Raw genomic sequence first — 24,518 nt, 5'->3', positions numbered from 1 at the left:
ATTAAAGCCACCCAGAAGATGACCTATGGTTGAGTTTATATAGTGTGGTGTTGACGTCTTCGATGGGATGGCTTCATCAGTCTTGAAGACGTTTGTGGTGTGCTCACCCCTGAAGAAGTCATTGCTAAATACAACATTTCTCCACAAGTAACATTCAGTCAGTAGCTCAGTGGAGTACAGAGGCTGTCGGACCTGCCACATTTGCCATTTGTTGAGAAAGGTATAGCTTATTACAAGTCTAGTATATTGCAGTAATGCAAAACCAGAACTGAAAATCACATGCCAAAAACCCTAAGTTCTACTTTTCCCTCCCTTAACTGCCTCTCATTGCTCCCCCCAAGGTAAATTATCTGGTTAAATCAAGATGTTTTCCTAATGGACAGGATTACCATGAGGCAGCATCTCAAAGAGATCCAGCATTTACTTTGTTTCCCAGAGCATTCTCCTTCCCCACAGCTCATGGCAGTCTGTCACCGAGAATGGTACAACTCACAGTGGCCAGGTTGGTGTGGCTTAGGTAGGCATGGCTGGGTGGTCGCAGCTGGGTCACCACGACTAGGTAGGCATGGCTGGGTAGGTGTGGCTGGCTCAAGGTGGAGGGCTTGATGTACTGGATGCAGCTGAATTGGGATAATTGGGTCGGCATGGAATAAGTCACACTGGCTAAGTCAACATGGAAACAACTCAGTGCCCCACAAGTTCCTCATCTCCCCAAACTGATGGCAGCCAAGCACGTGTGTGTGCACACACACTGCTTTCCAGGCTTGGGAACTTTGATCAACAGAGAAAGGAGAGGCCTTTTTCCCCAAGCCCAGGCATGATTGATAGCTTGCCAGCTAAGATGTGGATAAAAGTGTCCAAGCTTAGAATGGGATGAAGGGGCGCTCAGCATGCCAAAGGAGATGTTCTCCCAATCCCAGACAACATTGGCATTTTCCTGTCCAGTGCCTCCTCCCGGCAAAGTAGGAAGCAGGAATAGAAAGTTTGCAGGAAGCAGTTTCCTCCAAGTCCGACTTCTGCCTTGTTAAATCTCTGGAGAGAAGGAGGAGGTGGCAAGGGAGCTGCACAGGGGAGGCTGGCTAGACAAAGCAGGAAGTGGAGGATTATGCTGCTATGTGTGGACATGTGGAGTCTAACTTTTGCCTTGACAGATTTCTGGAGAGCAAGAGGAGGCAGCAGGGAAGCACCATTCCCCAGTCCTGCACAAGGGAAGCTGGCCCTTCTCAAAGGGGAATCCCTGTTTCCAAACATGCACAGTAAGGATGTTGGATTGTTGGGACAGTCTTTCCTCACACAGCTCCCTTGCCACCCCCTCCTTCTCTCAAGATACCTTTTTAATTCAACCAAGAAAAAAATGACATCATTAAAAAATTATAAATGAGTGCCATGAAGACTGCACAATGCTCTGGTACAGATCAGCAATGACTTCAATAGTTTCCTTTTAAAATCTCTATATTGTTTTCAAACTCTATACTTTAAAAATAATCTTCACAGCCAATGATTTTGTAATAAATACTTTGTAGTTAGGTTGGCCTGTATAAAATGGATGATTGCTCTAAGAACTAGCCACAAGTAAACTAATGCCAGAAATGACAGCAACATTTATGACGATTATATATAAAGCAGATCAATGTATGAACTTCCATGACCTGCAGCAAATATACTTTTCTTTTTGGCATGGATCTTCTCTTGCTATTTCTAAGCAGTAAATCCAGAACCTGGATTTCCCTCTCCTCCCCCCACCCCCACTTGCAGGAAAATGCTCAATTTTATTATCTTCTCTGAAGAGAGATTTCCCTGCAAAGTTTGCAATTAAAGGGAAAGGTGAGTTTCCATTCTTCCCCCGCCACCACTTTTAGAAAATGTAAACTGCAAAGACAAGGCTGTGAGAATAAAAAGAGAAACTGTCCACGCACAGCAGTATTGCCCTCCTGCTTTATCTCCCCTGCACAGCTCCCCTGCCACCTCCTCCTTCTCTCCAGAGATCTGTCAAGGCAGAAATTGAACTCTGAGGAAACTGCTTCCTGCAAACTTTCTCCTCTGCGCTTCCACGCACAGCAAAGTCCTCCACCTCTTGTTTTGTCAGGAGGGGGGCACTGTGATAACCAGGGGCAAGGCACGGAAAAAACACAGCGGGAGAACAGTTCTAACTCATCTTTATTTCTCCAATTTTTCTCCAAATGTCCCCACATTTCCTGCAAGTCCTGGGGCAAAAGCCCAGCAAGAGTCCAGCAGACAAAGTTAGCAAGTCAGTAACAAGACAAGAATTCTAACAAGCAAAGTTAGCAAGGCAGCAAACAAGGCAAGAAGTCCAGCGAGGCAGGCAAACCGGGGAGGGCACACAAGATGAAACAGATGTTGGCAACAGCACATAAGGTTCCAAGAATTCTGTATTTGTTCCCGACAAGCACCCTTCCCAATGGGGTCTCCTTAAGTCTCAGTCCCCAGGTGAGCCTTGTGAAGAGAGGTGGGGCACTCTTCTCCCAAGACATTGCGTTGGCCTGCGCTGCTCTCGCCTCCACTCCGCTCAGAGATCAGGAGGGGGCAGTCCTTGCTTGTCACTGGAGCTCCGTCGCTCCTCTGCCCAACTACTTGCCCTCTCTTCCCCCCCTCTCTTGGTCATCCTGTGCCCATTCTTCCTCACTGGCAATTCTTCCCAGGCCCAAAGGACCTGGGGCTGCTTTGCCCTGCTCCTCCAGTCATTCCTCTGGAGCCAGTGTGGCCAAGCTCTATTACTCCGCCGGTTCCAGCTCTGGCTCATCCTCCTCCATGGACTCGGGCTCCAATGGGGTCATGACAGGCACTGGACAGAGAAACACCAATGCCAATGATGTCTAGGATTGAGAGAAGAGTGTCCTTTGGCGTGCTGCATGCCAAGCTTGGAGACTTATTCACATCTGAACTGGCAAGCTGTCAATCATGCCTGGGCTTGGGGAGGAGGATCTCTCCTTTTTCTGTGGATAAAAGACCCCAAACTTAGAAAGTGGTATATGCGCATGTGTGTCTGTGTGCGTGCGTGCAGACGCTTGACTGCCAGCAGTTTGGGGAGGCGAGGAGCTTGTGGGGCACCAAGTTGTCCCCATGTTGAGTTAACCACTGCAACTTGTTCCAGACCGATCCAGCCATCCCAATTCAGCCATACCCAGTGAGCAGTGCCACGCCCACCTATTCGCAGAGACCCAGCGCCAACCATCCAGCCATGCCTACCCAGCCACGCCCACCTGGCCACTGTGAGTTGTCATAGACCCCTGTCACTGCGTAATAATGAAGCACAAACAAGTATAAGGAAGCAACGGACTGGGTGGTTGGGCTTCAGCTCCAAAAGATGGGAGGGAGGGAGGAGAAGAAAGAGAGAGAGAGAGAAAGAAAAAAGAAAGAAAGAAAGGAAGAAAGAAAGAAAGAAAGAAAGAAAGAAAGAAAGAAAGAAAGAAAGAAAGAAAGAAAGAAAGAAAGAAAGAAAGAAAGAAAGAAAGAAAGAAAGAAAAAAAGAAAAATGCTTTAGTGACTGCAGTGCCAGACTACAGGTCTGGCAACTTAGTCATTAGGTGTAGTGGTCTCTAACCATGTGACCATGATCATGCTTATAATTTTACTTCAGTTTTTCTTTGCCTGGTAATTGAACTGAGGTTCTTTCTCTCTGCTTATTTAACCCATACATTTTTGTAGGGGATAAATAAGCAAATTAAAATAAAAGCAGGATGACACTGAAAGTCACAAAAGTAAGGTCTTGTAATCAAGTTTTTTTAGCACTGTTGTAACTCCTGACGAGCACTAAACAAGGCAGTTGCTAAGTGAGGACTGCCTGTATTTCAGCTAATATAGCATTCTAAATGCGAAATCTGATACGACGTAAGGCTACAGTTTCAAGGTCTGGATTCTGTAAAGCAATTTACATAATGTAGTGGACCATGCTTGCTCATATGTGCAGTTAATAACATGAGTCATTTAGTATGAAGTAATTTAATTTAGCTGTTTCAAAATGGCATACATTAAGCAAACAGCGGAATAAGAAATTTTTGACAGAAAAATCAGATGTTAACAACTTAGATGACAAGTCACATTTGAAGATCTAGTTAATGACCATTTCTAATGTGGTATAAATGTTTTACTATAATTGAGTCATGTGTCAGTATATATTAATAAAGGTTCAAAGTTAATTATAATTTTACACTGTGGTGAAAACTGGGCGAATGCTAGTTTACATTCACAAAACACTTATTCAGGTAATTAAAAAATAGGCACACTGTGATATAATTGATACAGTCCTACTTTCTAGCATAAACATGAGATATCTTTTTAAAAAACCTTAATAGATTGTATTATGTGCATTTATTTTTTTTAAAATGAAGAAAGCCGAGTTAAGTTGAGGTGGTAACTATGTTATTGCAGAGAGCACTTTATATTAAGAAACATTATTTGCTAGAGAAAAGCATCATCATATTTGCAACCTTTCAGCTATTTTGACTGTTTAGCTCAGTGATAGATGTGCATATGAGAATAGTTTTTCTTAGCTCTTACCAATATGTCTTTCAATTCAACAGATGAAGCCCTCCATAGGTCTAAATGAGAATATATCCTGTGTAAATTGATCTATCCCCTTCTGTTTCAGATCATACCATATTGAATGTAAAAGTCTACAAAGAGTTCTTACTTATTTCATTTAAAAATAAAAGAAGCCATTGTTTGTAATTGTGAAATTCAATAAAAGAAGGTATGCAATCCTAGAGAGTTTTATTTGCATTCAGAACATCTGAAAATGAGAGCGTGGAAAAGAAACAGATAAAAGAAAAACTAGTATGCCTGCTGTGTATGCTTCTTCACCTTGATTTCTTAAGGATTCAGGAATTAGAGAAGGACAAGGGTATAAAATAGAAAATAAAAAAGCATTTGTTATTGCTATGACCTATGATCTTATATTGTAAATGCATGTAAATAAAATATCAAAAATTTAGCCTCTTAATAAATTAATGTATTTTTGCTTTTTCCTTTGAACAAGCAAGAGAGAGAAATCAAAGGAACTAATTCCATACATTTTAAGTATATTTAAATGCAACTGAATACTGATTTTCAGCCAACAAGTTTTTGAAAGTAAATTCAATCTTGAATAATCCCTTTTTAAGCTTAATTCAATTTAAATTAATAATCCTATTTAATGCTGCACTGCATTGGGTTTTAATGCAGAAAAGTCTTCTTTTTCTCCTAGCCCTTGACATAATAACCCAATCATTTCATGGTATGGATTAATATAGTACGTTAGAGGGAACACTGGTAGAGTTTCTTTGTATCAAACAAAAATGGAACATTAAACTTCTTATGAAGTTTTTTTTTTAAATACAGTGGATGCACTTTATCTGGCTTACTTCTTTTATTTGCTCCAAAGGCTAAAATCAGAATTTTAACCAGTATTCCTAACTTGGAGGAAAAAAAATCAATACCTTCTAGTAATAAATTCACCAAAATTTCCTATACTGAAGAAAAGCCTATATAAGAAAAGCCTACCAACGGTTTCACAAAACCAAGATCATCTGTTAGGACAGATGACGTAGAGATGGAACAAATCGAAAGTTGTATGATAAAGATACACAACTTGGAGTAGACACAGTACAACAATTACAGGGGTTGTGGAAAATAACTAACTTTTCTCTAAGCTACAATTTAAGAAAACTTGTTACATAGTAAAATGTTTTACTGATGGCAAATGACTTTACGAATAATTAAAATAGATCAATCACATAACAATAAATGTTAGAAATGCCATAACCAAGAAAAAAACATTTTATCATGTATGGTGGTCATGTAAAGAAACTCAAACATACTGAAAAGAAATAAAGCGAAATATTCTGAACATTGTAAAAATTAAATATGTGTTGAAAAATATAAATATTTCTATTATGTATAATTCTGTAAAATATAAGTGAAAAATAACAAAATTTATTATTAATATACATGTTCATAGCTGAAAGAACAAATTTGGACAACATTTTCCTGGAAGACTAAAATTGGAAAACCTACAGCATTGACCAACTATAGCCATATTAAAAGTCTTAACCAGATTTAATCAGGAATGTATCTTATAAACTACATCACACATCAAGACAAACACATATACTCTAGGAAAAGTGTTGTTTTCCTAGAGAAAAATGCATTAAAAATAATAGATAATTTAAACACAGATTAGCAATGTTTAATATAATATACAAATATTTAGGTTGACATTGGGAAATGGAAGGGAAGCACCACTGAAAATAATCTTTTAAGATTTTTTTTACTTTATAGTTATTCTTTATACTGTGTGTAACTTATGTATGCTTTAGCTTTTCTAAAAAAAATCTGACAAAATCTCAAAAGGGGAAAAAAAGAACAAGAACAAATAGCAATGGCTCTTAGACTTATATACTGCATTACAGTGCTTTACAGCCCCCTCTCTAAGTGGTTTACAGAGTCAACATATTACTCCCCCCCACAATTTGGATCCTCATTTTACCCACCTTGGAAGGATGGAAGGCTGAGTCAACCTTGAGCCTGGTGGGATTTGAACTGCCAAATCACAGTCAGCCGGCAGTCAACAGAAGTAGCTTGTAGTACTGCACTCTAACCACTGCACCACCATGAATAGTTTACTAATCTAAGTACTAGAACCATTCAAGTTTACTTCGTGAAAAGGAGAAATATCTTCAAAACTAAGAGAAAACGTTAGAATTCAAGCAATCTTTCCCTATTCATAAGAAGGCCAGGGAAGAGTAAATATTTTTTATTAAATATAAAATAGAATCTTCCTGGAAAGATCCATTTTCCTATAATGTCCTTCCTCATAATTAGGAGCAAAGAGGCAGACCTCATCTGAAATTGTGAAACATTTTTGTTTTCTTAAAAAAGAAAAAAATTGCCATAGGAGCTCATTTAACGAAAGAAAGGAGATCATCACTGATGAGCAAGAAATTGGCATTTTCTATTGTTAGCCTCATCTCTCATTTCCACTATCTTTTAGGGTGATGAGGAAACTGTTTAGAGATTCTTTGTTCCTTAAGGGGAGAAATCACTAGCCTATAGGGATGTCCTGGAAAGGTCTGTAGCAGTGTACCATAAAAGTTAAGGTTCCTCTCCCAGTGATCAGGGAGCTCTTCTAATAACTCCAAGTAATTTGCTCGGCTTCCAATATCTCAAAAGCTTTCTGAAGAAAAAAGGAAAATAGACCAGCTAGGAGTAGATGTTGGAAGAACCCTGAGATCCTTCTAGAGAAATTAGAAGGAACAATTGAATGTTGAATTTCATCTATTTTACATAAACTGTAGAGCCCCTTTGATTTTCAAGTACAAATGCCCATTAATCGTAATAATTTTCTTCTTTAAAAGAGTATTCCTTCAGAATGTACTTTTAGACTATTTCTTTTACATGTAGATGAATTTTAAACTTAGGGTAAGACTTTCCTTACTTATGAATTATTTATTAGTTTATGAGAAAGAGTGCAGTATGATTAACATGGTGCCATAAAATTCTTGATCATAATTGATGGGATATAGTTGTGGGAATGTTTATTTCACAGGTAGGGGTTCAGAAAGTAAATATATCCTTGTAATCAATCACTACTTTAATAACATATCTTCAAAAATTGCATATTGTAGTAGAAAAGTATGATAAATAACAGTTCATAAAATCATTGAATAAGGGTATTGAAACTATTACATTTGGGCTTGGAATCAATTCCGAGTGGAATCTTGAATTTAAAATTTCTGGATTGGTTTTATTGTGACGAATAAAGCTTCAAATAGATTATTCTGTGTACTCCCAAAATAAATTGAAAATTTTCAGATGTGTCACTTGGCATGTAGACCTTGCTTACTGACTGCCTTATTTAGTGACAGAAGTTACAGTGCTGAAATAATAATTTTACCACCAATATCCACATTTATAACCTACAAAGTTTCCCTGAGTTACATGATCACCATTATTGAATGTGTTTTCCTATGCCTGACCCATTGTTTTTCTCCCCTCCCTGCAGAATGGAGAGATTGGAGAGGAAGGGATTACAAGATAGTAACCAGGCACATAGTGGGGAATACATATCAGAAGGAATGTCACAATGTTTGCAGCTCTGAGCTTGCTATACAAACAGCCCAGTGTATTTCATGTTTGCCTGCTTGCTCTATTGTAATCCCTTACTCTTAATCTCTCCACTCTACAGGCCAGGAAGAGGGGGGGAAATGGTCAGGTACAGGATACACTGCCTATATAAATTGCTGGAGTTTTTTCTTCCTTTCCCTTCTCTCACAGAGTGGAGAGTTCTTAAGCAAGGGAGGAAGGGAACAACAAACAAGCAAGTAATTTCTGTAGGCAATATCTCCTGAGCCTGACCTATTTTTGTCTTCCTCTTCCCGACACATAGAACTAAGAGCACACAAAGCTAAAATCAGCAGGATACTAAAGTATGCACTCAAACTAACATGGTTCACTCAGGCTTGCTATACTACCTTCTCCTGTGAGGGAAAATGAGGGAGGTTGTGTGTGTTGGGGATGGGGGTGATGAGCAAAGAATGCCAGAATATATATTGTCAGCAGGGGACTATGTACTATCAGCAGAGATACCCAGGACAAGATGATTAACCCAGCTACCTAGTTGAAGAAGAAGGCACCTATTTTTGGGCTACATTTGCTGAAAGCATTTAGTAACAATGAAAAAGGCATAATTGTATACTTACATCAGTTAACAAGATAGACAATATAACTCTAGATGAGGACCTCTCATATTGACATGCTACAGAGGAAGACCTGAAAATCCTTCAGAGTACTAATGGTGGTTTTGATGTGCCTAAATTAAAGCTTTGGGGACATCTATTTGCTGATACCAATAGGAAAAGAAAATCTTACAATATAATTACAGTAGAAACATGGAATGAAAAAGCATGGACATGGAAGAGCTCAGGCAATGAAAGATAAATTTGATTACAAAATGATGCCTCCTATGCAAGCTCCAAGTTAAGGTAAAGTGGAAGAACAAAGCCAACCATTTCCCACTATATTTTCTTCCAATCTTTATTTTCAAGGAAAACATCAAATCAATGTAATCCCCAGCCACATTGATTGGGAACCAGAGAAATTGTAGAATGAATCCTAAGAAATTGTTAATGGTAAATATAAAAAGAGATTGCCAAAGATGAAAAAATAGAAAAAGAAATAGTAGATGTTGGGACAAACTATGGAAATTGCCAAGAAAAAAGACAAAGACAAAAAAGACAAAAGTTCTCAAGAAGGAACTTAACAAAGAATTTTGGAGAGCTTTCAAGAGAGACAGTGTTGCAGTACTACAGCAACATCAGTAAAGGTATTGAAATGGAAGCAGATGTGGGAAAACAAGGAAACTTTTTGAACTCAAGATTCCAACCTTGAATTGGTATCATAGGGATGCCAATGGATAGAGAGTAACTGACTCAAAGATTAAAGATGGAAAGAATATAGTTAAATTCTGTACAATAGATACGTTGAAATCCAAAATATTTTAAGAACTTTCAGTACTGTATTAAAAATTGGTCATTATCAAATCAGAAGGCTTTTCTACAGAAAAGCCAGAAGAGAAGAGTCAAACTATGCCAGAAAATCTGGAGAATTCACAGTGTCAATTAGATTGGAAGACATTAGTCTAATACCAATGTCGAAGGCATATAATATTTTTAATTTTATATGCAAAATTATTCTTAGGATTTTCCAAAACAAATTAGAGTTCTACATAGAAAAAAAGCTGATTTAGAAAAAGGCTGAGAAAAGAAAATATTTTTTTTAATAAAAGTTTTATTTAAGTTTTCACAAAACATACAAATACAAATAAAATATCTTTTTTTGAGAACAGCGTGGCCCCGGGTTATCACTTCTCCATACAGACATAAACTCAATACATATTTATCTTATACATTCTAATCCATATCTTATAAATTATTTTCACAATTTTTTTCAATAGCTTTTCACTTCCTTTACTTCCTATAGCCTTATTTTAAATTATCTCATTCCTTTCTTAATTCAATTACATATCTTTTTCTAGTTTTTAAAATCTTTCTAATCAATGTTTTTATACTTTCGTCTGTCCTGTTTACAATTTCATATTATCTTTTCACATAAAACAAATTTTCCCCTGTAATTACTAGACTGGAGTGTAACACCTTGGTATTTTTTTTCAAATCTTATTTAAAAATTTAAGTTACATCTTTACAGTTATAACATTCATTTTCTAACCTCTATTTTATAACGCATACCTATTTTCAATCGAATTCTGTTTGGTACATTCCCTTAAAATACACACTAAATTCTTAAAAGAAAAAGTATATATGTATATATATCTGGATCTTGTTATTGGTTCTCCAAATTATCTAGGCACGTTGATGAAGTCTCATAATGAGACTTCACAAACGTACTTCCAATCTACGGGAAACCCGTAACCAAAGATCCACATACAAATCCGAGAACCTCAGAAAACAAGTATATATATCTGTGTATATATGTATAACAATAGTAAATGGAATAATTATTCTATTCAAGTACAGCTCTGCCATTAATATTAATAACAATCTTTTACATTTCTATTTCTTTTGACAAACATTACCTAGTAATATCAGTTGTCTTTCACTTTAATCATCTATATTTCATATTTTACTTATTACTGTCTTTAAATAAAAAACCAAACAATAGTTATTAACAGTAGTCAATAAAGTTATTATTCTTATTCAAGTTCATCTTGTCAATTGATAAAAATCTTCCATGTTTCTTTTCATTTTTTTAAACGTTCTTTTCAAATCATTGAAAGCCTTATTCTCTTTACAAACAAATATTCCACTACACATCAATAGAATTTTTTTCTATCATTTTAATCATCTAACATATTTTCTAACTATTTCTAATATAACAATGCTATCCCATGCACCCTTGCAGAATCCTCTCCTTAAGTTAAATGTTAACCATTGTCTCTGTGTCTTTTAAATAGGTTTATACCTTTAATTCTTGTACGTTTTTCCTGTACCTCTATATCTTGTTTCTGTCTTTTGTAGCTTCTTTACCTTTCCCTCTTCCCTCTCTTCTTCTCGTTCCCCTTTTTATTCCCTTTTCTGATTGTCCCCTCTGTGATTCTCCCTTCTGCTTCATCCTGATGTTATGATTACTTTTCAAATTACTCTTCTTTGGTTGTTGTTTCACTGCTTAAGTTTTTAATTCCCTTTGCCCCCTTTCCCTTTTTTACCCCGCTTAAAATTATTTGGTCATTAAAGATGGCTTCTTTGTTTTCCCACCCTTCTTGTTCTGCCAGCGTTTCTTGTTGTTTTTCATAGTTCAAGATCTCCATATCTAAAAATAGAAATACGAAGCCAAAAGATCCTCTTCTGTCTTGTGCTGCTTCTTTTTGTTCTTTAAGTCTCATTTCTAACTCTTCAAGGAGTGATGCCATTTTAAAAAAATTTAAACAACGCCCAATTGATTTATTTTATTTCATTAGGATCCTCCATCCAAAGTTCCAGGAATCATCCAATAATCCAAAACTGTTTCTTGCTTCTTTTCTCACTTTCTCTTTCCAGGGGCTTTGTTATCTTATAACAAAGTTTCAGCTACAATGTCTCTTTTGCAAGCCTTGTTAAAATTCCACTATCATTTTTTAAAGTTCCAGGTGGTCTCCATTTTCCAGATTCCACCCTCTTTTTTCCTTTTTCCCTCTGCTGCTTTCTTTTTTAAAAGAAAGTTTTTAAATTATCCAAGAATCTTTATTCCTTTGACACTTTACTTTCAGCTAGAAATAGCCTATTAATGTCAAAGTGGATTAGTATCTTAATGTTCCAAGTCAATTAAAACTGTCAATGTTAGAGGGGGAAAAAAGCCAATTCCGTTTCCTTTCCCTTTCTTTTTCGCAGCTTAAAATCTTTTTTAGGAATAGTATTAGTCTTTAAAATTCAGGTTCCAGGTACCTTAAATAGATGTTCTCCATTCAACCCGGTCAGTCAAACTTTCTCCTTTAAACTTCCTCCTGCACAATCTTGTCCGGTCGGGTTCTTCTTTGAGGTGGCCATTTCTGACCACCGCTGCAACTGCCTTTGGGAAAGGGAGTAATGGCCAGCCGAGGAGGAGAGATGTGGCTCTCCTCAACCCCTCTGATGGCTCCCCATTTTTCACCACTTGTACGGGGTGGCTTCAGCCCCGAATCAGGGTGGCTCGGGGCGCTCCAGTGGCGAGCACGGATCAAAACCGTGGACGATCACGATTTTGGTCTGTCACCGAAGAAGCCCTAACCGGAAGTCCGAGAAAAGAAAATATTATTGCTGATGCATGCTGGATAACTGAGACAGGTAAAGAATGTCAAAAAGATGTCAATATATTCTTTATTGATTGTAGAAATGCCTTTGATTTTTTCAGTCATGTAAAGCTGTCACATGTTTTTAGGAAAATGGGAACCCAGAATATATCATTGTCCTTCATGAAAAACCACACACAGTCAAGGAAAATGCAGTCTAGATGGAACTTGATAAAACAGACGGGCTTCAAATTGTCAATGAGGGACACAGAGCTGTATTTTCCTGGAGGTTTTTTTTCATAATGGAGGAAGAAATGTCAATAATCTGCTAATGGTAGCAGATGCACTCTGAAAGCTAAAAATGCAAATAATCTGCAAGCCCTAGTTATGAAAGACAAAGAGGGTTATAATTAGACTATAGTGTGTGTGTGTGTGTGTGTGTGTGTGTGTACGTACAATGTGTCCCTAATACAGGACCTAGACTCTTACGGAATATTTAGGAAACCTGTAAGATATAGAAAATACAAAGTTTGACAGACTTAATTTTGGAAAATATTTGTAGCTCTGGATTTATGTTACCTATTTGGATAATGAAACAGCTGCAAGAAAACAATCAAGCTCAGAGAGCACCAAGGACCCCTATTTAATTTTCCTTCATTCAAGTCTCTTCTTGCTTTCTGTTTTATTATGATATTTTTGATATTGGAATGTTTTCCAATATCCCAGTTTTCTCCCAGCTATTTTGCTGCCAAGCAAAGCCTTTAATTCACAAAGTTCTGCAGTCCAGCATCAGAATCCTATCCTGAAAAGGTGCTCTAGGCCGGTGTTGGTGAACATTTTCCGCACCGAGTGCCGAAACAGGAGCCACTCTCAGGGGTGGGATTCAAATTTTCTAACAACTGGTTCTGTGGGCGTGGCTTAGTTGGGGGACGTGGCTTGATGGTCATGTGACTGGGTGGACATGGCTTGATGGTCATGTTATTGGCTGGGTGTGGCCAACTCAATATCACTCACATCGAGGCATGCATCTCCTCGCCTGGCTTCTCATGACTTTGGGGATGCTGCAACAGTCGTAAGTGTGAAAAATGGTCATGTCACTTTTTTCAGTGCCATTGTAACTTTGGATGGTCACTCCACACAAGCAAAGTACCAGCAAAGGAGGGAAAAATTACTCCAGAGACGTTCCTGAGACAGGAAGTCTAGTCCTGCCAAGAATGTAATAAGGGTTAATGGAGAGACAGTTTCTGTAAGCAACACCAGAATGTTTCCTTCCTGCCTTCCTTACAGGATTAGTCCAGTAATTTCTTCTAACAACCGGTTCTCCGAACTGCTTAGAATGTTAACAACCGGTTCTAGCGAATAGGTGCAAACTGGTAGAATCCCACCCTTGCACACACTCGCACGCAGGAAGCACCAGAAACTGGAAGAGCAACTCCCTGGAGCGCACGCATATGCACGCCAGAAACCAAAAGACCAGGTGGTCAGCGTGGATGTGCGTGCTGGGAAGCTGAGTTTCTGGTTTTCAACGTGCGCATGCATGCCAGACACCTGGTCTTTTTATTTTTTTCATGCATGTGTGCATGAAAACCAACTGGGCCAGCTTCCTGGTAGAAACATGCACGCTGGGGAGCTGCTCTTCCGGTTTTCGATGTTCTCATCGTTTGAAGACCAGCTGGTGTGCTGGAACCTGGAAGAGCATCAGGTGATGGCTGGCATGCCCAGAGAAATGGCTCTGCATGCCATTTTCGGCACATGTGCCATAGGTTCGCCAGCATGGCTCTAAGCTTTTCCTCCCAGTCTTCCATTTTCCAGAGCTGGAATCTCCAGATTTCAGTTTGATGAATTGCAGGTTGGGTTTTGATAGAAATACAAAGAATATGATTTTGTAGTAATATAGACAGTTTCTTTTTAGTTGCTTTGTTTATAAAATAATTTGCCAGGCTCACCTTTACTTTGTAATTACAAATATAATTATTAATTATTAATTAATTTAGCACAATGAAATGTGTATAAAAAGTGATTAAAAGGTAAGTGGCTGTTAAAGCATAACAGCAAATGATTAGTTACCGAGTAGTTCTAAAATTATGAATATATAGTGAGATTTTTTTCAATTTTGAAAGATACATTTTCAAATGAACATTTTTTTTCATTTTTATGAAATTACTTTCTGGATTTGGGTAGCACAACTAATAGAATCTTTCCTTCTGATTCCATAATAAAGAAATAAATCCGTTATCAAAACAAAATTAATATTTTTCTGAAATTACCAGAAATATTGTGGGTATGTTTGTGTATGTGGGAATGCGTGTTTGCATCTGTGCATCCATCATTTTAATTTACAAAAAAAATTGCAATTGTACCATATAGTCCTATGGAATCTACAATAATCTTAATCTTATATATTATGAGGCACAATAATTTTAACAATACTTTGTGAATATGTATTTTGTAAGAAACAGAGATACAGACTGAACATATAAAATGCACAATAAACCTTTATATACATATAAACATTTAACATAGATTTCAAATGCTAAAAGCACTCAGAAAATAGTTACATTACACTTTCTTCTTTCAGGTATTCAAAATAGATTATTTTTCTCTCCTTGTCTTTTCACTTTCTTATAACCCTTCTCAACAAGTTTAGTTCAAACTGTTTCCTGATGATTTAATAGAATTGTCAGGGAAGTTATTTAATGAATAAACAGGTCAGGGCACTTTTAAGAAATCACATTTTTATTTAGAGGAAAAGTTTTTGCTGCTATACAGTAGGATATTTTTGATGATCACTATAAAATATTAGGTGTGGACTATAAATGTTTTACTATAGCAGAAGTATAACAGACAGCTCTCATGGAAGCACTTCACATACTTACATTGAATATGCCTTTCATTATGGTAGTAAAGGCTAATAATTTAACCTATGTATTATTGAGTAGACCTTTCAAAAATAATTGAGTTCACCATAATTTATTTCTAAGTTTGTACATACTGGCTTGCAGTTACTGTGAGGCTGTGAGCACATTTGATTCTCCCTTGGAATATTGTGATAAATACACCTACCAGTGTTTAAAAAATAATAATAGCAAATTCAGTAAACTTGATATGGACTCATATATAAATTGCAATTTTTCCAATCTATAGAAAAGTTTGCTGTAATCAGATTCTTTTTAATGTGCATTTCATTTGCAATTTCATGTTTTCATTTTATGTTCCAATAGAATAATACTCCAAGCGGGTATAAAATCATTCATTGCCTTTTGTTATATTATATTATATTATTATGGAATATTTGTTGTAATTGTTCCTTTCATCTTATTATGGAATATTAAATAATTGCATTCTCTGTATCATTTGTGAATTGTAACATGCCATGCAAATTTTATTACAAAACAGGGAATTTTAGCTAACTCTAATATTTGAATGTTACATTCATTTGACCTTGCTATATTTGACTCCATAAATCTTTGTAATAGATTTCATTACTTTTAGTCATTAACGTGTGAAACAGCTATTTATCATGCGTATTTTCAACATGCCCAGCCATTTCACAATTATCTTGTAGCTTGACATGCACATACAAGTTTGTTTGATTTTTCTAAAATTATTAGTGAACTAATTTATTATATCTTTTAAAGAAATATATTTCAAATATGAAATTTTGAAAATCTACCGATATTTACAGGTTGATTACTCCACTTTTTCCCTTCTGTGCTAATTATCTAATATCAAATTAGCTTTTTAAACTGTCTTTTAGCTGGACGGTGTAGAAAGGGATACAATGAAGATGCTTTGCTGTAATCATTGTAGTCTGTGTGTGTAGTTTGTTGCATTTAAAACAAAACTAGAGAAAAGCTGAAAAAACAGTTTTCATCTCTGTTTATGTCTTAATAAATTTTTGTTTATCTGCAGTTCTGTTAAAATGTGTGTATATTATATATTAGGGTTGGGATAGGATTGTGTTGGGTTATAATCAAATAGAGGTCATGCAAGAGATATTTAATTGCTGCATTTTCATTTTTTTAAAAAAAAAATACAGACTTTTCTATAAATATTTCAAATACACAAATTAAATATTGAAATTCTGTTAACATGCTTGTTTGGCTACAAACCTGCCCATATATTTAGATCAATGGAAAATGCCCATACTGGAAGAAACTCATTTATTATGTGGGAAAGTACCTTCTCTTTTATAGTTTCTAAGCTATGGAATGAGCTCTAAGAAGGTTTTACCAAGGTTTTAATTATTAATTATTTTAATGAGTGATTTTAATTTTGATTTTGTTTTTTATGCTTTGTATTTTTCATTGTAGTAAACTATCTTGAGCCTCCAAGATGGTTGTATTGTCCACAAGCTGTGGTTGCACTTTCCACACTTTTGTTTTTTTATTAATCTTAATGATTTTCATAATCATTTTATTTGCATGAATGTATCATTGTTTTTTAACTGATGAGCTTCTCAGAATCATATTAGTAAGATGCACTGCTATGCAAATAAATAAATAAATAAAATGCTTTGAAAAAAGAACAAGATAATTCTAGCAGTATTCAGGAAATGATATTTGGTCAGGTGAGTTGCATTGGTAATAAGTAAGAATAAATGTTGAGATGTATAAAAGAAAAGAAAATCAAAATCTGGACCAAAGGCCTTTATATATAACATAAAGAACACAAAGGAAAGCCATTAAAGAATCTTTCATTTAATAGCACTAGTAGTTATAACATTCCAAAGTATAGTCTGTGGAATTAGCATTAATATTATTGCCTAAGAAGAGAGTTTCATCTATATTTTTTCTATTATTGAAAAGAAAAAACTATTTTAGCAATTCATGTAGGAACAACTTGAAAGAATACAAATATTTTCATTGACATTAGAATGCTACAGCTTGATGAACTTACTTTGTACTGTGACATTTCATTATAGTGAAAACATTGCAGGAATCATGGTATAAATAGTGGCAATCCATCTTCACCTCTTCCATATTATAGCTGTTGATCTAGAATCATCTACAAAACAAGAATGTACACTTGGTAATCTAGATAACAAAGCCAAGAATTGGGTGCCCAGAATTGGGTGCCGCAGAAGCTCTTGCTAATCAACTGAAATGACCAATCTTTATCTTCATGTGCAGGGGTAGTCAACCTTTTTATACCTACCGTCCACTTTTGTATCTCTCTTAGTAGTAAAATTTTCTCTAACCGCCCACCAATTCCATAGTAATGGTGATTTATAAAGTAGGGACAAAACCCCTACCACCCACCATGAAAGCTGGAACGCCCACTAGTGGGTGGTAGGGACCAGGTTGACTACCACTGTAGTACAGTAATGCACTAGTTCTCCCAACCTAAGATATTAAAATTTATCCATGGCAAAATAAAAAAGGTATCAGACCATTAAAAGAAAGCCTAAAATCTGTAGTTCAGTCATGCTTTTATTGGGATCGATAAAGTGACTCAGATATTTTGAGTTCTGTAGGACTTTTCTTCTGGCAAAGTGTCATGAATAATGGAAGGAAAAGTAACAGGAAAGTTCAGTCAGGCCAAATGGATCAACAATGATCTCACTTCAAATTCGAAGTATAAAATGTAGTCTGTATTCCATGTATTGTTCATAGAGGTTCTCACTGCGCTGTATAAGATTAAGCCTATCTTTAAAAGACAACAAAAATAGTTGCTGCCTTCAGTGCTTTATTTTCACATTAAGGGAAAAAAGCATATTTTTCCTTGTATAGTTTGGAAACTTAGTTCAGTGATCCCAGTTTGTTTTGAGCCAGAAGTGAATTGAGATATGTTTGCATGAGGCCACATGTAAGATTTATTGGCTGCTATTTACTCTGTTCCCTGATATTTTTTGTATACAAACTTAAAGAATTAAAGTCATGTTCAGAAGGCAACATTGTGTATTTCTTCATTTAATTTAAAAGGTATGTTGCTTTTTATTCAACAATGTAGTATTTATTCACAAATAAATGTGTTTATCCTTAGACCAAAGAAACAAAATTATTTTATTCCTGGACATGTGAATAATGTTGAATTACATTGATTTTAAATGCTGTATGTATTTGATGTATGAATATATTTGTTTTTTAAATCATAGTTGTCTGTATAATAAATCAGAAATGTAGATGCAGTTATAAAGGTATAATGAAATTGGAGAGGAGCTGTATATTTTAAAATTAAAATAGTTTTGGCCATCCAAAGATTGTTTGGGAAGATATAACGTCACTAAATCACAGATGGAAATTACTAAAATTTCCATTTCAGAAGGAAAGGGGATGGTTTTGCTAAGTTTTGCTTCTGTTTCTATTAAATTGAGAATTATGGAGTACTAGGGATATTTTTCATTATTATTTCATAGATAAAATTAATTTCTAATGAATTTTATATGTCCTTTTAAATTTATCTAACATCTCTATGTTTCCTAAACCAAAAACAAAGGAAAACAATTTAGAGTTTATTAAAATAGTCATTATATTGTATTTTAAAATATGAATGTTGCTTATAGAATAACATGTAAATGTATTCACTGTTCATTATAGATTTTTTCCCTCCCAATATAACTTGTGAAATGATATATTTTCTTTGTCAATAGCAATGCATCTATTTGGCCTCAACTGGCAGTTACAACAGACTGAAAATGACACGTTTGAAAATGGAAAAGTGAATTCTGATACTGTGCCAACAAACACTGTATCATTACCTTCTGGTGAAAATGGTAAGAGAACATGTAATATGAATTTAGGTTTTTTTTATTCCAATATATCAAGTTTCTTAATATTCTCTGTTATCAGAAATCTAAAACTATAGTTTTCTAAAGCTATCTGAATGATCTTGAGCTAGGCCCTTGTTCTCAACCCAACTCTCCCAGAGTTCTTGTAAGGAAAATAGGCAGGAGCATTATGTACATCATTTAAATTATACAAAACAGAGGTGGGATATAAATCTTATAACAAAATAAAAAATAAGAAAATACTTTGAACATTTTAAAAAGGGAAAAGAGAATTATTGTGTTTATCTGATATTAAGTATTCTTTATAGCAATAGCACTTAGACTTATAGTATTTTACAGCCTTTTCTAGGCAGTTTACAGGGTCAGCATATTGCCCCCAACAATCTGGGTCCTCATTTTACCATGGAAAGATGGAGGGCTGAGTCAGCCTTCAGCTGGTCAGGATCGAATGCTGCAGTCAGCAGAGTTAGCCTGCAATATTGATTCTAACCACTGTGCCACCATGGCTCATAGTTGTATAGTTGTAAACTACTCAAATCCTATAATGATTAGGCCTCTTATACACCCCTATATTATTAAATTGGAGCAAATGATAACAATATTTAGGCTGCATGTTTATGGATGTCTTTCCAGATACCATTTCTTCTGGATTATAGATACAAGCAATTTTCTTCTCTTTTGTTTTTTCCAGTTCTTTTTAAAGTACTGTTTTCCTATATGTAGTAGCAATGTCCAATGTCCTTTTTATGTAACTATATACAGCAAAGTATGTTGAGTTTTTGACAAACCATATATATGTGTGTGTGTGTGTATGTATATGTATATGTGTATATATATATGTGTGTGTGTGTGTTAGGATATGCATCTTCTGCCAGTGCTGCACTTTTCATGAATCTTTCCCTTGTGTTATGAACTGAAATAGTTATTTCTTATTGTACGTTATCTGTCCTTTATGTCCTTTCATGCATAATAGAGCTTGCCCTCAAATTATGACCAGAATTGGGCTGGAACTTCCTTCGCCTAAGCAAGACAATTGTTAAATGAGTTGCACGTAATTTTAATGACCTTTTTTGCCAAAGTTGTTAGGTGACTCACACAGTTGTTTAGTGAATCTGGCTTCCTGTTGACTTTGCTTGTCAGAAGCTATCTGGGAAGGTCACAAATGACAATTACATGACTCTGAGATGCTTCAGTCATTGTAAATACATGCTGATTGCCAAGAATAGAAATTTTCATCACATGAGTGGAAGGATGCTGCAATGGTCATGTGTTGACCCAGCTACAAGTCACTTTTTTCAGCACCATCATAACTTTGAACAGTCACTAAATGAATGATCATAAGTCAAGGACTACCTGGATGTCATTTTCTGGATGTAGGAATAATAGATGGCAGCTGGCATCTTTATTAAGAAGTAAATATTTTATTGAGATGGCTCCAAAGAAAAAACAAAGCATTATAGCACAATTTGTGAAGTCCTGAATGTCTGCAGATAAGAAAAGGAATTTCTAGATTTCTGTTGTGAGTTACTATTGACTTCAAAAAGTACATTTTCTTGTTTCAGTATAAGCTATCCTTCCTTCTATGTTTCCAAGTTGAAACAAGTAAGTTATACTGATATCTGGGAGTGAATTTACACCGTAACAATCTTTTAAGTCATTCTCTCTTTGCCCTGTTTTCATATCTGATCTTGATAAATAGCTATGTTCAGAAAATAATGGGAACGCATAAGGGAGTCAATAAATAGCCAGAGGTCAAAACACAGGGCACCACATGACCAAAAGTAAATAGGAGTCAAAACTGGAGAACAAAAACTGAGATTCCAAATGCCAAGGTAATTGAGTATCAGAAACAAGACTTTATATTGTTATATCCTAGTAATAAAACACAGTCCTTGGGATACATCAATAACCATTTACTTCCTGCCTATTTTAGTTTAAGTAATTTCAGGAATGTAAATTATTTTTTCTCTAAATTGCCTCCTAGATCCTCAACCTCTAGCTATCTGTTCAAATATGTATTTGCTATCATGGTTTCAGAGACTTCCAAATATTTCAGGCTGAAATTCACATAGTCTGCCCAACATCCTGTTAAGCTATTCTTAAATAAGATAGCTAGCCTTCTTTTCCAACTTAGTCCCATTTCAACTAATAATGGAATCTTTTTATTTTTAGTTTTCCTTTGAAATAGTATGCATATTGAGCTGCCTCCTGTTCATTCAATATATCTTAACTTAGAACTGCATTGTAGTCAAAGAATATTGAGAGAAGAGCTTTGGAATTTTAATTTCATTAACTGAGGTGGAAATATACCTTACTTAATTTTTTAAAAAATGATAATTTTCCTGGCAATCTTTTAATTGGGAACTCTGCCTACACACTCAATTGATTTTATCCTTCTATGTCCTTGAAATTTTGGAAAAAGCAAATCAGTATAATGATTTGAGACAACCTCCAGTAACTTGATAGGATATAAACATTTTCTGAATGTCTTGTGGATCTTTCCAGACAATCCAGTCAGTGTTTTTGTCGGGGCCCTATTCTTACAATGAGATAGTGAAGTAAGACAGGCTATTGATACAATTGTACTTAAGCATTATTAGTTAAACATTAATCACCCAAAGTTGCTGGAAGTTGGTAGCATATAAATTTAATAAATCATCATTACTTTCTACATTATTGTGGAACCCAGAAGACCTCCTGAACAGTGACAGGAAATGGAGCTGCTCAAGAGAAAACTAGAACATATAAAGGGTAGAAAACTTGTGGTGAATACAATAAACAGGTGTAAAAACATATTATAATGTCTGCTGGGAAATTAAAAGCTGCAGATAAGCCTTTTGTGCCACCACTGTTGCATCTTTGAGTAGATATATAAAGGACTGCATGTTTTGATATATGGGAGCAAATAGACAATCATTGTAATTTATTTGCAAGGTATTTGAAGGATAAAATCATTTATTTACATGCTGTCAGAATGCCAAAAATTAATACTAGTTCAAATTAGATGTTCATTGTTTCAACCTATACAGTTTTATGAGATCAGTTTCAGCAGCTTGTGCATCCAATCATATGTTGTGGTGTACCTGTCCTTCAGAGCTGATTTAGTCTTGTCAGAAGGCCTTGACTAAGTGAATCCCTGTATTGTATATGAGTTTCCATCAGGATTATGCATCAGAATTTGGCATTGATTTCTAGACACTGGTGACATTCCAGTTGGAGGAATAAAATTGGCCTACAAAGAAACTACTTTTCAGTTCCAATGCCAATTCATGGGAATAGTTTTCTTGTAAATATCAGAATTTTTTCCACTTTTGTCCTTCAAAAGATTCTAAAAAGCTTTAAAAAGATTTTGTAGAATAATGTGCCTTATGTAGTTGGAATATTATTGTGGTTCTGCTCCTAATGACTTGTATATAGCTTTTCACTTCTTTCACTTATTTATAAGGTATTGTTTTATCTATCTTGGAGTGTGTAGTGTATGATCTTGTAGATTCTCCTTAATAACTGCAGTATTCATCAACACCATCTTTTTTGTATTTAAATTGTTTTCATTTGTATTTGTATGGAAAAATATATTGAGTGATATATTTCTGTTCCCTTCTGTTGTTCAACATCTATATGATGCTATTGATAGATCGTTAGGAAGTTAAGATCAATATGCCAAAAGCACCCAGATCAGTTCCTCTGTATGTATCATTTGAAATTATCAGAGAACAGGCAGGATCTAAACTACTGTTTTTCAAACTTGGCAACTTTAAGATGTGTGGACTTCAACTCCCAGAATTTTACAAGTCAGCATGAGAGATGAAGTCTATATATCTTAAAGCTGACAAGTTTGAAAAGCACTGGTCTAAACTGATATGTAGGTGCACTGGTTGGTAAATGAAGGTTAATAAATAAAAGTGAATCCTTACAAAACATTCCTTTGTAAAGAAATTAAGGAATTTATATGGTTTGAATGGGATTACAGTTCTGAAGGAATGGGTACATAACCTGGCAGACTACCACTATCACAGATAAACTCTACATTTACTCATTAAACATCTACATTAAACATCTACTCATCTCTACATGAGTAGTGAGAGGCCTCTTTATTTTACAGGGATAACCAGGCCAGAGAGGGCTGTTGCAATGTAATATATATAGGCTGCATTCAACATTGACCCAAAAGCACTATTACAAAAACTATTACAAAAACTCATAGCAAAGTTGCTAAACTGTACCGCCTACCATAATGTTATTCTGAAAGAACTGCAGTGACTGCCAGTTTGTTGTTAACCAGGTTTAGAGTACATGTAATGACATAAGATCTGTTTGGTATAGAACATGGATATATGATGCTCTCTTTTAATGTGTGTTCTTCCTACCAAAGAAGTAGGGTACCCTCTTGTGCATGCCTCATGTTCCAATCTTAATACAAAAGACACAGTTATGGGGTTTCTTCCTTGTTCAATTATAGTCAATACCAAGCTTTTTAACCTTCTGGAGACAGCTGAAGGTTTACTCAGACATTTGGTTTAATTGGTGCTACTTTATCTGTCTAGATTAGATTGCTATTCTTGTTTTATGTGTTACATTTAATGGTTGTTAGAGCTATTAAATTATTATTGTTGTTTTTTAACTCATTGTGAATTATTTGTTATTCTTTTAACAAATCATAGCTTGCTTTGAAATTGTTTTAATATGAATGTACTAAATATATAATGACACAAATGTGTTAATATGGTTGCATCAGTCTTCTTGCTTTTACTTTATTTTTTTATACAGGATAAGATTTATAAACACATATAGATAAAATTGCATTCTGTGAATGATTTTGGGTATAAAATAAAATGGTAGTGTAAATGAGTAAGAACACAATGAAATTATTATTTTTTAAATTTAATATGTATTTTAATGGTAATTTAAAAATCAAAAGATATGAAGAGAATCTAAATAGGAATCTCACTGCTTCAGTAAAAGTGATAGAGAAGAGGAACAGAAACATCAAGCTTTAAAACTGTTCTGCTAGGAGCAAACTCTATGTCTGAGGAAGCTTTTTGAGCATCTTCTCAATTATTCTGTGGAACGCAAGACAGAAAACACATAAATTGATTACTGTGGCTTTTGTGGCCTGTTTATCTGTCTTTAAAGTGTTTCTGGCTATATTTGGGTCATACCAGAGTTGTACATTTCCCTCCTTTTGAGTGTTATGCACTTTCTTAAAACTTGTATTCTTCAGTACATTTTTCTGTTTTCAATTTTTTTTATTAAAGTTTTAACTTCAACAATATAATACAAACTAAAGAAAAAGAAATGTAAGTAAAAGCTGAAGTACAGCAAAAACAAAAGAAAAGTGTAGAGCAGGGGTGTCAAACTCAAGGCCCATACTTAGATCTGGCCCATGAGGGACTGGCCTGCGGTGCCTCTGCCAGCAAAAATGAAGCTGGAAGGGCTGCATATGACTCCCCTGAGCTCTGTTTTCGGCTGTGACTGCCTCCTGCAGCCCTCTGCCAGAGAAAATGGAGCTTAGGAGGACAACAGGCTGCCTTC

The 24,518-nt window shown here is 35.4% G+C and overlaps 1 protein-coding gene across 27 annotated transcripts in view; it reads left to right on the top strand.

Annotated features, from left to right (window-relative positions):
• Nucleotides 1–24,518, top strand: part of TENM3 (teneurin transmembrane protein 3) — a 708,976-nt gene that overhangs the window by 585,488 nt on the left and 98,970 nt on the right. For all 27 annotated transcript variants that reach the window (XM_087963269.1, XM_087963268.1, XM_026667191.2 and 24 more), the window contains one exon: nt 18,849–18,971. In XM_087963269.1, the coding sequence (XP_087819395.1) occupies nt 18,849–18,971 (123 nt within the window). The remainder of the gene's footprint in view (nt 1–18,848; nt 18,972–24,518) is intronic.

This window comes from Notechis scutatus, chromosome 4 (assembly GCF_049901735.1).
Source record: "Notechis scutatus isolate UNSWTSFEM ecotype Mainland chromosome 4, rNotScu1.2, whole genome shotgun sequence".
Lineage (NCBI taxonomy): Eukaryota > Metazoa > Chordata > Lepidosauria > Squamata > Elapidae > Notechis > Notechis scutatus.
The sequence above is the reverse complement of the archived record's forward strand: the minus strand, read 5'-3'. Positions and strand labels throughout refer to the sequence as shown.